Source organism: Papio anubis, chromosome 1 (assembly GCF_008728515.1).
Source record: "Papio anubis isolate 15944 chromosome 1, Panubis1.0, whole genome shotgun sequence".
Taxonomy (NCBI): domain Eukaryota; kingdom Metazoa; phylum Chordata; class Mammalia; order Primates; family Cercopithecidae; genus Papio; species Papio anubis.
Window position 1 is genome coordinate 77376749 of NC_044976.1, and position 13692 is coordinate 77390440.

Genomic DNA, 13692 nt, shown 5'->3' on the forward strand with positions numbered 1-13692 from the left:
AATCTTAAAAGGTACCTCAAGAGACCTTGTTAAGAGCCTTGCTAAACCCAGATACATTACATAAAGGATTTTCCTCAAGTGCCATCTTACAAAACTTATATTAAAGAAAGTATGACATTGTTGGGCTAGTGAAATTATGACTCCAAAAGATGACAACTGTCCCAGCCTTTCCTATAAACAGACAAGGGCCTGAGGCACGACTTGGATACCTGTTAGTTCTACATGACCAGGTCCAGTTGATGAACCACGTCGTGGGACAGTGGCATCTCAGGAGTTGTAGTAGAAGATGATTCAAAATCAAATGACAAATCAAAAGTATAAGATGGATTTTAAAAATCTACTAGTTACTGCTTTCCTTTGTGAAGAAAAATATTTATTTAACATCATTTTTTGACTTTTGGTATGGGGTGCCACAGAGAATCCTCCAAAACATTTTCTCACCTCCTTTACAAATATATTGTCTCAGTATTTATTTTTCCATTCCCAGGGTTTTGAACTTCTTCAATTCCTATGATTTCTCATGAATTCGAGGCTTGCTCTAGCTTTGAATTTTCTTATCAAACCTGTACCTTTTATTAAAAAATTAGGGGTTTATTCACTAACAAAGAGTATAAAAACTTTGAATAATTTGAACAGAGTAGATCATTTCCTAATAAATCATCATCCATCCTTCCTAGTTTTTCTTCTTCACAATGCTTACTGTAGTCTTTTTGCCCTAAGATCTTTCCTGTATTTGTTAACATTACCATATGTTTACCAGGAACCAGACATAGCCTTCAATTCAATGGACAGAACACATATCTGAGCATTTACACAGTGCAAATAACTATGCTAAGTTCTGAAGATTTTGCTTTAGAATTAATACCGATATACGTTTGTTTAAAGATTCCCATTCAGTAGGTCTTCTTCCTTATTCCTATTTTGTTTTGTTGCTTCTAATTCTTTTGAATGAAATTAATAGTTTTTTATTATTGTGGTCCAAGCATAAGTTGCTTTCCAAACTATTAGAAAACTACTGAGGTGACAAGAGTTGTGATTTTTCCTTATGTTAAATTCTCAAATCAATCTTACCCACATACACTATGCAACGAACTCCTTAGAGAATCATTGCTCTCAAACTGCTTTATTGCCACTTTAACTTGAGAATAACTAAAACCACTTCTCAATAGAGTTTCATATGCTGCTCTATTTTTTCACATAAATGTTGATTTCATAAGTAATTTGAAAATAAATATGTGAAATCTCTTAAGAAAAGTCTGTTATCTTTTTATCATAAAACGATAGATTAGAGGATTGAATCTTGTTCTGTTCATTCTCAACCCTTCCTCCTTACGCTTCTAAAATTCAGTCTATAAAAAAATATATATTTAAAAATCCAGGGCCCAGGTACCATGGCTCAGGTCTGTAATCCCGAGAGGCTAAAGTGGGAGAATCACTTGAGGCAGGAGTTCGAGACCGGCCTGGGAAATATGGCAAAACCATGTCTCTACCAAAAACAGAATAATTAGCTGGGCATGGTGGCATGTTTCTTTGGTCCCAGCTACTTGGGAGATTCAGGTGGAAGGATCACTGGAGCCCTGGGAGGTCGAGACTGCAGCGAGCCATGATCATGTCACTGTACTTTAGCCTGAGCAACAGGGTAAGGCCCTGTCTCAAAAAAGAAAAATAAAATTCACTTGTGCTGCATAGACCTCCTTTATTTTCCTACCAATAGTACTGTTTATGTTTTAAAGAATGCATGTGTTTTATTAACTAATTTTTTCAATAAATTAATAAATACATGCAGATATCTTTGGGAGGGTTTGATCAATGTGTTAGATTTGTCCTTATTTTTAAGATATAACCTTGAGCAAAACACATTTTCTTACTCTCCTTTATTGAGAGCTAATATTACTGTCCCTTTCAAATGTCACTTTGTCCATGGGATCATTAAATATAACAAAGCTACCATACAATCAGACAAAATTTCTTCAGGATATTAATTCCATAACAATTTCATCATCTATCACCATAATCAGTATTTTCAATGTCTTTTTATCCAAATTCCAAACAGTACCAAGTTGTCTTTGAAATTTCAACAGTTAATACATTCTTTGGATTTGTTCGTAAACACAAAATGTGCGCTTGGGTAATTAGAATACGGTATAATAGAGTAAAAGCCAAGGGTTCAATGGCAGTATGACTTAGTTATTTTTACTTCATTTATGGCTATTTCCCACTTTTGTGCAGAACATGACAAGAAAGAATAGAGGATACGAAAATACTTCTTTTTATGAAACAGTGTCTCTCCATGAGACAATATGTGTGTTGCAGTATATATTTTCCATTGTATTTTGCTATTTTGTTGTTGTTGTTCTCATATAGGTAAAAATAGATTACCTAGAGAAAATAGGAAATATTATTATTTTCTTTGCAAAAATTTTATAATTCCTATTTCTCTAGGTAATATATTTTTACCTATATGAGAATAACAACAAAATTCTACTATCAGCAGAGTTTTTTTTCTAAATGCATTACACTAAAATACCAGATAAATGATTAAATTGAAATAGTAGCTACTTACTTGCTAGTTAGGTAGCAAGGAAAAGCTGATTTCTTTTTTCTTTTTTTTTTTTTTTTTTTTTGAGATAGAGTCTTGCTGTGTCACCCAAGCTGGAGGGCAATGACACGATCTCAGCTCACTACAACCTCCACCTCCGGGTTCAAGCAATTCTCTGCCTCAGCCTCCTGAGTAGCTGGGATTACAGGCACCTGCCACCACACCTGGCTAACTTTCATATTTTTAGTAGGGATGGGCTTTCATCATCCTGGCCAGGCTGGTCTTGAGCTCCTGACCTCATGATTCACCTGCTTTGGCCTCACAAAGTGTTGGGATTACAGGTGTGAGCCACCACGCCCGGCCTGGAAAAGTTGCTCAAAACCGTACACTTACATGGAAGCTGAACGACCTGCTCTTGAATGAATCCTGGGTAAATAAGGAAATTAACGCAGAAATCAGGAAGTTCTTTGAAACCAATGAGAACAAAGAGACAATGTACCAGAATCTGTGGGACACAGATAAAGCAGTATTAAGAGGAAAATTTATAGCACTAAACGCCCACAACAGAAAGCTAGAAAAATCTCAAATCAACACCCTAGCATCACAATTAAAAGAGCTAGAGAAGCAAGAGCAAATTAATCCAAAAGCTAGCAGAAGACAAGAAATAACTAAGATCAGAGCAGAATTGAAGGAGACAGAGACATGAAAAATCCTCCAAAAATAATCAATGAATCCAGAAGCTGGTTAAAAAAAAATTAACAAAATATACCACAACCTAGGCTAATAAAGCAGAAAAGAGACAAGAATCAAATAGGCTCAATAAAAAATGATAAAGGGGATATCACCACTGACCCCACAGAAATGCAAACTACCATCAGAGAATGCTATAAACACCTTTATGCAAAAAAACTAGAATATCTTGAAAAAATGGTTAAATTTCTGGGTACATACAACTTCCCAAGACTAAACCAAGAAAGACTCAAATCCCTGAATAGACCAATAACAAGTTCTGAAATCGAAGCAGTAATTAGTAGCCTCCCAAACAAAAAAAGCCCAGAACCAGATGGATTCACAGTCTCTGGAATTCTACCACAGGTACAAAGAAGAGCTGGTATTATTCCTTCTGAAACTATTTCAAACAACTGAGGAGGAGGGTCTCCTCCCTAACTCATTTTATGAAGCTGGCCATCATCCTGATTCCAAAACCTGGCAGAGACACAACAAAAAAGAAAACTTCAGGCCAATATCCCTGATGAACATCGATGCGAACATCCTTAATAAAATACTGGCAAATTGAATTCAGCAGCACATCAAAAAACTTATCCACCACAATGAAGTCGGCTTCATCCCTGGGATGCAAGGTTGCTTCAACAAACACAAATCAATAAATGTAATCCATCACATAAACAGAACCCAAGACAAAAAACCACATGATCATCTCCATAGATGCAGAAAAGGCCTTCAATAAAATTCAGCATTCCTTCATGTTAAAAATTATCAATAAACCCAATGTTGATGAAACATATCTTAAAATCATAAGAGTTATTTATGACAAACCCACAGCCAATATCATATTGAATAGGCAAAAGCTGGAAGTATTCCCTTTGAAAACTGGTACAAGATACGGATGCCCTCTCTCACCACTCCTATTCAACATAGTATTGGAAGTTCTGGCCAGGACAATCAGGCAAGAGAAAGAAATAGAAGGTATTCAAATAGGAAGAGAGAAAGTCAAATTGTCTCTGTTTACAGAGGACATGATTGTTTATTTAGAAAACCCCATCATCTCAGCCTCAAAATTCTTTAAGCTGATAAGCAAATTCATCTAAGTCTCACAATACAAAATCAATGTGCAAAAATCACAAGCATTCTTTTACACCAACAATAGACAAGCAGAGAGCCAAATCATGAATAAACTTCCATTAACAATTGCTACAAAGAGAACAAAATACCTAGGAATACAGCTAACAAGAGATGTGAAGGACTTTCAAGGGGAAGTACAAATGACTGCTCAAGGAAGTAAGAGAGGACAAAAACAAAAGGAAAAATAGTCCATGCTCATGGATAGGAAGAATCAATATTGTGAAAATGCCCATACTGCCCAAAGTAATTTATAGATCCATGCTATTCAAACTACCATTGACATTCTTCACAGAATTAGAAAAAAAAATACTTTAAATTTCATATGGAATCAAAGAAGACCCCATATAGCCCAGACAATCCTAAACAAAAAGAACAAAGTTGGAGGCATCACACTCCTTGACTTCAAACTATACTACAAGGCTACAGTAACCAAAACAGCATGATACTGGTACCCAAAAGAACAGAGACCTCAGAAATAACCCCACACATCTACAACCATGTGATCTTCAATAAACCTGACAAAAACAAGCAAAGGGGAAAGGATCTCCTATTCAATAAATGGTGCTGGGGAAACTGGCTAGCCATATGCAGAATACTGAAACAGGACCCCTTCCTTATACCACAGACAAAAATTAACTAAAGATGGATTAAAGACTTAAATGTAAAACCCAAAACCATAAAAACTTTGGAAGAAAATCTAGGTAATACCATTCAGGACATAGGCATGAACAAAAACTTCATGACAAAAACACCAAAAGCAATTGCAACAAAAGTCAAAATTGAAAAATGAGATCTAATTAAACTAAAGAGCTTCTGCACAACAAAAGAAGCTATCATCAGAGTGAACAGGCAACCTACAGAATGGGAGAAAATTTTTGCAATCTATCCATCTGATAAAGGTCTAATACCCAGCATCTACTGGGGACTTAAACAAATTTACAAGAATAAAAATCAAATAACCCCATCAAAAAGTGGGCAAAGGATATGAACAGACACTTCTCAAAAGAAGGCATTTGTGCAGGCAACAAACCTGAAAAAAAGCTTGACATCACTGATCATTAGAGAAATGCAACTCAAAACCACAAGGAGACACCAACTCATGCCACTTAGAATGACGATTATTAAAAAGTCAAGAAACAATAGATGCTGGTGAGGCAGTGGAGAAATAGGAACGCTTTTACACTGTTGGTGGGAATGTAAATTAGTTCAACCATTGTGGAAGACAGTCGTGATTCCTCAAGGATCTAGAACCAGAGATACTATTTGACCCCACAATCCCATTACTGGGTATATACCCAAAGGATTATAAATCATTCTGCTATAAAGACACTGCACACGCATGCTTATTGCAGCACTATTTACAACAGCAAAGTTATGGAACCAACCCAAATGCCCATCAATGATAGATTGGATAATGAAAATGTGGTATATATACACCACAGAAAACTATGCAGCCATAAAAAGGAATGAGATCATGTCTTTGCAGGTATTTGGATGAGAGCTGGAAGCAACCATCCTCAGCAAATTAACACAGGAACAAAAAACTAAACAGCACATGTTCTCACTCATAAGTTGGAGTTGAAATATGAAAACACACAGACACGGTGAGGGGAACATCACACACCAGGGTCTGCCGGGGGGTGGGGAAAGAGGGGAGGGGACTTAGGGGATGGGTCAATAGCTGCAGCAAACCACCACGGCACACATATAACTGTGTAACACACCTGCATGTTATGCACATGTTTCCCAGAACTAAAGCAAACATGTAAAAAAAAACCCTATTTTTTAAAAATCTCTATTTTTCTTCCTCACACAATCACAAATTTTGTCTCATGCTGAAGAATATGATGGATTATTGAGGAAGAAAAATTAAAGGAACTGCAAATATAGTGACTTTGCTGTATAAGGAGTAGTAAAATCAGAGCTCTTTGTATATTTTCGTTAGAATTTCAAACATTTCAGACAGTAAAAAAAGTTGGAGTTAAGACAAGGACCCAGTTATTGTCAGCCAAAATCCTCCCCAGTATTTATATCAGAATGGAAATCTCAAGTAAGAATATGGATATTCTGTATACTGTACATACATCATATGTTTTTATAGGAAACCATACCTGTTCCATGTACATATGACATAATCAAATGCATAAGTATTTATTGCAAATTCACTGATATATTGTCTGTTAGATTGTTAAAGTCCTACCATTTGAATTATATGCAGCTTTTCTCTTTGGAAATATATTTATATAATCTCCGTCCACATTCATATGAGGATGAATATGTTTCATTTTAGACGAATCAATAAAGAAAACTTTGAGAGCTAAAACAAAACCATGAAAACAAAAAAAACCTGAAATTAGTTTAATCAATATGCATGGTAAATATATTAGCTTAGAGATAATTTCATCCATCATTATTGTGTTTCAACTTATTTATAGCAGGTAGAGTGAACATATTCTTAACATGTTTGGACAATGTAATATATGTGTTAAAAATCTGACTCAAGTTTTAATTTTTTAATTTCACTATGGCACTCATGGTTTAACTTTTTTTTTGAATTAAATAAAATATAATATGTGTATGTAACCAAGGAAGCTGTAAAATTACAATTACTAAAGCAAAGATAAGCAACTACAATGTCTTACAGAATAGTGTCTATAACTCACTAATGAGTGATTTAATTAAACGTTTGAGTGATAATTCCTTTGACCTGCTGTATTATCACCATTTTCATGCAGAAACATTATAAAAATATAGAGCACTTACATATTAGTCACAATCCTTGAAACTTTGATTTAGAGTAAATGATGAATCCTGATGAGATTTTTTTAAATCTGCGGTTGCACAGCAGAATGCCACTCAGAAAATGCAGTATAGATGTATGCAGTGATTATTTCAGCAAACTTACCTTGCTTCCTCGGAAAAACTTTATAGGCATCCTCAATTTGACACAAGATTCTGAATATTTTAGGTATGAATTTGCATGAAGCAAGAAACATTCTAATTTGCTATGTTGATTGCTTTATATTATCAACATGCAAAGGATTCCTAAATAGAAGTTTAAATATGTTATATCCAGCTGGGCATGGTGGCTCATGCCTGTAATCCCAGCAGTTTAGGAGACCGAGGCAAGTGGACGGGTTGAGGTCAGGAGTTCGAGACCAGCCTGACCAACATGGTGAAACCCTATCTCTACCAAAAGAACAAAACTTAGCCAGGCGTGGTAACACACACCTGCAATCCCAGCAAGTCGGGAGGCTGAGGCAGGAGAATTGCTTGAAACCAGAAGGTGGAGTTTGCAGTGAGCTGAGATTGCGCCACTGCACTCCAGCCTGGGTGACAGAGCCAGACTTTGTCTCAAAATAACAAATAAACAAACAAACAATATCCAAAAATTCGTTGGTCAAGGTAGACCCTGACAAGTCATGAGATGACGGACTCAAAATGACAAAGGAGTAATGTACTCTGACCATTTGATGGCTGTACAGTTCAGGAATCAGAAAAGGTGGACATGATAGGAAGGAGACAACACTTGTGGATTTATCCTTTTTACTAGCACTTTATTCACAGTGCTCTTGCAGTATGCATCACCATTCATTTCTACACTAATAAAACTACTTTCAATGTAATCAGTACTAGTTTCAACACCATGCCTCCTAATCCCCACCCAAGACTTTGAAAATGGCTTATTTGGAAAACACGATTACTTTGAAATGGACCCTTGTTTCTTACCTATATCCGTTGAATTGGTATCAAACTGAGTGGTCTTTTGGAAGCTCTGGGATAGCCTTAAGGTAGCTCGTTCAACAGTGTGCATGAGTTTTGTAAGATGTGTTCTCCTATGATTCACAGATAACTTGTCCCAAACTACAAATGTATCCCTTTGAACAAAATTATTCACGGTTTTCACCAATTCCTATTGAAAAAAAGCATGTCTTTTAGAAACGTTAGAATTCTACACTAATCACAGATGAAAGGAAAAATTCAAAGCCCAATTATATTAAGAGTTGAAGCTGAACATACTTACAGTAAGAGTTGAATTAGAAAGGGTGTCCTTGACTGAGATAGTGTTGTTCTTATAACCTAGTAATGAAGATGATTCAGCTAATATTTCTATATATGTAATTATATCTGTTGGTGAAAGATCTGTCACAGAATTTCTATAGACTTCTCGTAGCAAAGCCACAGGTTCTTTTATGGGTCTGATCTGAGCAAAAAAATGAGTCCAGAAAAAGGAAACTAAATTAGTTCTACTGGAGTTTTAAAAGAATAAAACTTATATGTTAAATTTATTCTGAGTTGGTTTTCTCGGTCTACACATAAATAATATCAAACTAATAAACCTAAACCATAACATGCATCACTGAAACCTGAATTTATTTACAAGAGATTAGCAAATAACTTAAAAGCATAGACTTTACTTTAGAAAAGAAACAGAGCATATTTGAATTAATAATTTTTAAAAAATGAGTCTCCAAAATAACTTCCTATTCTTCAGTATAGAATTATATTCTAGCCAATGAATCTACCTTAATACTTGAACTCCTTAGTACTTATAAATATTGATATCCTAAGCAATAAATGATAATACTTTAAATTAGATTTTAATCAACCAAAGAAAACTCTTTACAATGTGATTAAATGAAAATTTGCTTTAAACTGATAGTTGATTACTCATGTTGAGATTCACATTCTCAATCATATGACAATTATTTTATAAATCACCTACTTTATTTGCTCTTTGAAATGTTCTCTTTTAAGTACCAAATCTAGGTGCATTCAATTATGTCTACTTAGAATGTGGGAATGGGTCTAGAGTCAAAGTATCTCTTCACTATTTTTCAATCAACTTTTTTACATAAAAAGAATTTTCCAACATATGGAGTAATGAAAATGTAGCATATTAAATATGTAAAAGGCCTTTTAAATAATTTGGGGATTTTCAAATTAACCCTGTCTTTGATGCAAACATGATGCTTAGATCTCTATATGTAAACGTTTTCAACCCTCCCTAAAGTTCAGCTACTGGTTACTCTTCTTGAAATGTGTGACATTGAAAGTATTTTAATTGAAATCAAAATGTCCAAATAAAATAAATTGTTAACTGTTCTACTTACTTTTGTTAAAGTTTTATTAATATTTGCAGCAATACAGGCATTATCTAAATGGCAGTTTGCATTCACATTTTCTGTAGGAAAAAAACAGATTAGATAGTAAGTTTTAAAAAGCAATTTTGCCTAAGCTCATCATATAAATCCCAATGATCTTGCTCACTTATTTAAATATTAAAAGGACATTCTCTAACACTTGAATTTCCTCCTCAGTTTTAGAATGTGCAATATTTTACGGACAATGAAATAAAGGAGTTCTAAGGACCAAGGAATGTTAGTTCCATAAAATGGTATCTACAATTTTGATTAAATTAAAAAAAATAGGCTTTCATTTCTTTATTCCATAGAACATAAAGGAATGCAGGCACATTTCTTGGAAGCTGTAGCTCTGTGGTACTTCACAACTGTGTACTACATATTTTATATAGTTCTTTGATCACACATAAATAATTTAATAATGTAATTTACATTGGCAGTAAGTGCCATCATTAGGTATGAACTGTGATTTTCCTGTATATGTCTGATAACCTTCTTTGCAGGAGCAGTTATACCCACCATTCACATTTCCCCATATGGCATGATCACCACAGACAACTGACTCACTGCACTCATCTATATCTGGAAATATTAATATTTGAAAAAAAATTTTTTAGTGCTCATATACTTGCTAACTTGTTGAAAATAGTGTTACTTATGATTAGTGGTTTCATGTCAAATTTTATAAGAAAGTTAGAGAAATACCATCATTTAGACAATGGCATAACAAACTTAGCTGCATGTACTTTTTAGATTTAATTCCTCCAATCAATTTTGAGAGAGTATTGAAAATATTATTCATGGGCCACACTCTCAGATTGAATTGCATGATTAATCAACAAAGTCATTACAGTAATTTCCATCATTGATGATATAACACTTAGTTATAATTTAACAAAGACCCAACTTAAGAAACACATTTAAACTTATTTGTTTTCTAGTATCAAACTAAACTGACTTCAACAACTCAGTGTAATCTGGAGGACAGAAGAGTGACCCAATTTCTTTCCAAAACTTCATTTTTGCATGTAAGTTAATCTAAAAAACTAAGAAGTAGTAGAATGTGTGATTGAATTCCCTTAAAATTTTATCACAACTTATTACTTTTGTTCAGGTTATATTTTACTACGGTTCTTAACACACAATCATCATAAATAAAATAATACATTATACAGAATTAAGTCTTACATTCTCAAAAGCCAAGTACTGAGGCTGTAACAAAGGCCCTAGGTTTTAAGCTTACATAGTTTATATTCTTAACTTAAAACTTTACTTACTACAGTGAAATATGCTTTACATTATAAATAAAGTATAAATAATCTGCTACTAGAGAAAAAGATTCTAAGGAACTGAAGAGTCTAGATCATTACCTTGAATTAATGCAAAATTTTTATGTTTCTACCCCAGGTCTGACATCTTCAAGATACCTTATATTAAATTAATAAATGAACATCTAACCTTAAATTTATAATTTGATTTAAAACTAATAGGGTGTCATAATACTCTTTGCAGTGGAAAAAGGGTGTGTAATCAAAGTCTAATTTAAAATGTCATCTAACTACTTATCTTAAATGCAGCTGTTCCTATTTCTCATTCACAGATCCAACAAAGATCTAGAAAACACATCCAAATTCACACCACCAAAACCAAAAATTGAAAGTGAACCTCTTGCTAGATTCTTAAAGAAAGTTCCATTCACTAGAAAGGTGATGGTACTAGATTTACAAGGTCAGCTAATAGCCCAGGCCTAAAAGGTTAGAACAGCTCTTGTTCTTCTGACAAGTATATATATTCAAAATCTGTACTACCCAGAAATCTGAGCTCACCACTTCTAAAGAAACACAAATGCTCTTGTACCACCCCTCACCCCTCATCCTCTCATTTCTAGGTGTATTCAGGACCTACCACTCCACAAAAATGAGTGAACAGAAAATGAAGTAGGGAACAAGTAGTGACAAGTGACCTTGGGATGTGGAGAACCATCAAGGAAAGCATTCTAGGCTGAGCTAAAGACAGAAGCACTCAGATGGTAGTGCAGACTAGGGTGGTCATTTGTCATGAAATCAATGAAGTGAGAAAACTATATAGGACTAAAGCAAAGATAAGTCTTTATTGGAGCTGAACTGTTGAAGCACCAAATGTTATACTCCAACTGGGAAAACACCCCAATGAAAGTGTGAACAGACCCATGAAGTATCATAAACAACAATAAAAAAATTTATTTAATGAGCAAGAAAACTACTATGTTCTTTGAATACCTTTGTTTTGTAGGTGAGATGCCTTCTATGGGTAACAGTAAACAAGATGGTGATTTTTCTCAATTTCAAATCCTTTAAATGTGCAACGTTCTTAGAAACTTCATCCCAAACCCAATCTCTGAGAAACATAAAAATCTTGACTCCAGGAACTCAATTTCCATCCTCCTTCTTGCACTTTGGACTTTAATGTCCAGTGAAACTGGCTTGGCTACAATGAATGTGCCAAATGGCTACATTTTGCAGCAAGATCCACACTAATTTCTCTTGCAGGTCCAAATGGCTAAAACCTACAGTTACCTCTTTCTTGAAGGAAAAGTCTCTGGGATTGCTAATTAGAAGATCGAAATTCAAATATTGAGTATAACATTAATTAGTTGTGTGATGACCTTGGGTAATATCTTAAAAAGACACCTTCTAGGCCGGGCGTGGTGGCTCACGCCTGTAATCCCAGCACTTTGGGAGGCCGAGGCAGACGGATCACGAGGTCACGAGATCGAGAGAATCCTGGCTAACATGGTGAAACCCCGTCTCTACTAAAAACACAAAAAATTAGCTGGGCGTGGTGGCGGGCGGGCGCCTGTAGTCCCAGCTACTCGGGAGGCTGAGGCAGGAGAATGGCGTGAACCCGGGAGGCAGGGCTTGCAGTGAGCCCAGATCACGCCACTGCACTCCAGCCTGGACAACAGAGCCAGACTCCGTCTCAAAAAGAAGACAGCTTCTAACCCAAAAGAGTTCTACCTCATAAACAAACAAGAAAATGTATGGGAAGGTGGAATAGTGCCTAGGATATCACTGCCACCTGATACTGTAACTGGAAAATCAGGACTGGTGATTCTACTCATATTGCATATTTTCCTAATAGCAGGAGCTTTGTGTAGTATGTTTTAAGACACAGATAAATAAAGAGTGTTTTCTTTTAGGTTACCATATCTTGGTAATCTCCAAATCTATTAAAAAAAACCTCTTTCCTATCATAATGAAAGCTAAATCTCTGTTAGGTAATTATTTAAGTCCGGCTAGATTTGACAGACCTGATTTACTGATTGACCCACTTTCCTCACGACCAACTTACAATTTGATTTTAAATTAACAATTTGATATCACTAAATGCAAGCATATCGTTAACAATCTTAACTCATTTGCAACATTTCTGTTAACAGGTGATGCTTGGTTGTGCATAGTGGCTCACACCTGTAATCCCAGCACTTTAGGAGGCTGAGATAGCAGAATCACTTGATTCCAGGAGTTTGAGACCAGGCTGCGCAACATAGCAAGACCCTCTCTCTACTAAAAAAAATTTAAAAATTAGTCAGACAAGGTGTTGTGGAGTGTAGTCTCAGCTATTTGGGAAGCTGATACAGAAAGGTCACTTGAGCCCAGAAGTTCCAGGTTGCAGTGAACCATAACTGCACCAATGCACTCCAGCCTGGGTAACAGAGTGAGACCTCAGCTCAAAAATAATAATAATAATGATGATGATAATAATGTCATGTTTATTCATGTGTATAATTAGCCAATCCAGCAACATTTTATCATAATCTTCTTTCAAAACATGATCATATGATGGTTATGATTCTTATTATGATCAATAATAGAGTTTTCTAATGTGTAACTCACAGACTGCCAAAGAAAGATAAAATGTTCAATTATAGTAAATAATTTTCAAAGACAAAATTTAATATTATTCAAAGCTAGAAAAAAAATCTACAATTATCATAGAGTACTCCAGGCAGTAGGACATGACAAGCAGTAAACAAAGCTGTAAAAGACATGGTGAAATTGAAGGAATTCATGGCTTCTATTAATTTGGTTTCAGCAGATTAACTTTACTATTGGATGTCTCAACTTTCCCATTTGTGAAATTCTGGTGTGTAACTAGGTTTCTCAG

At 35.0% G+C, this 13692-nt stretch overlaps 1 protein-coding gene across 1 annotated transcript in view; it reads right to left on the bottom strand.

The window, feature by feature from the left end:
- The window catches only part of ADGRL4 (adhesion G protein-coupled receptor L4), a 114978-nt gene that overhangs the window by 39120 nt on the left and 62166 nt on the right, over window positions 1–13692 (bottom strand). The window contains exons 4-7 of the mRNA XM_003892108.3: window positions 9517–9587; window positions 8427–8606; window positions 8132–8315; window positions 6603–6719 (exon numbers count right to left, since the gene is read on the bottom strand). Coding sequence (XP_003892157.1) covers window positions 6603–6719; window positions 8132–8315; window positions 8427–8606; window positions 9517–9587 — 552 coding nt within the window. The remainder of the gene's footprint in view (window positions 1–6602; window positions 6720–8131; window positions 8316–8426; window positions 8607–9516; window positions 9588–13692) is intronic.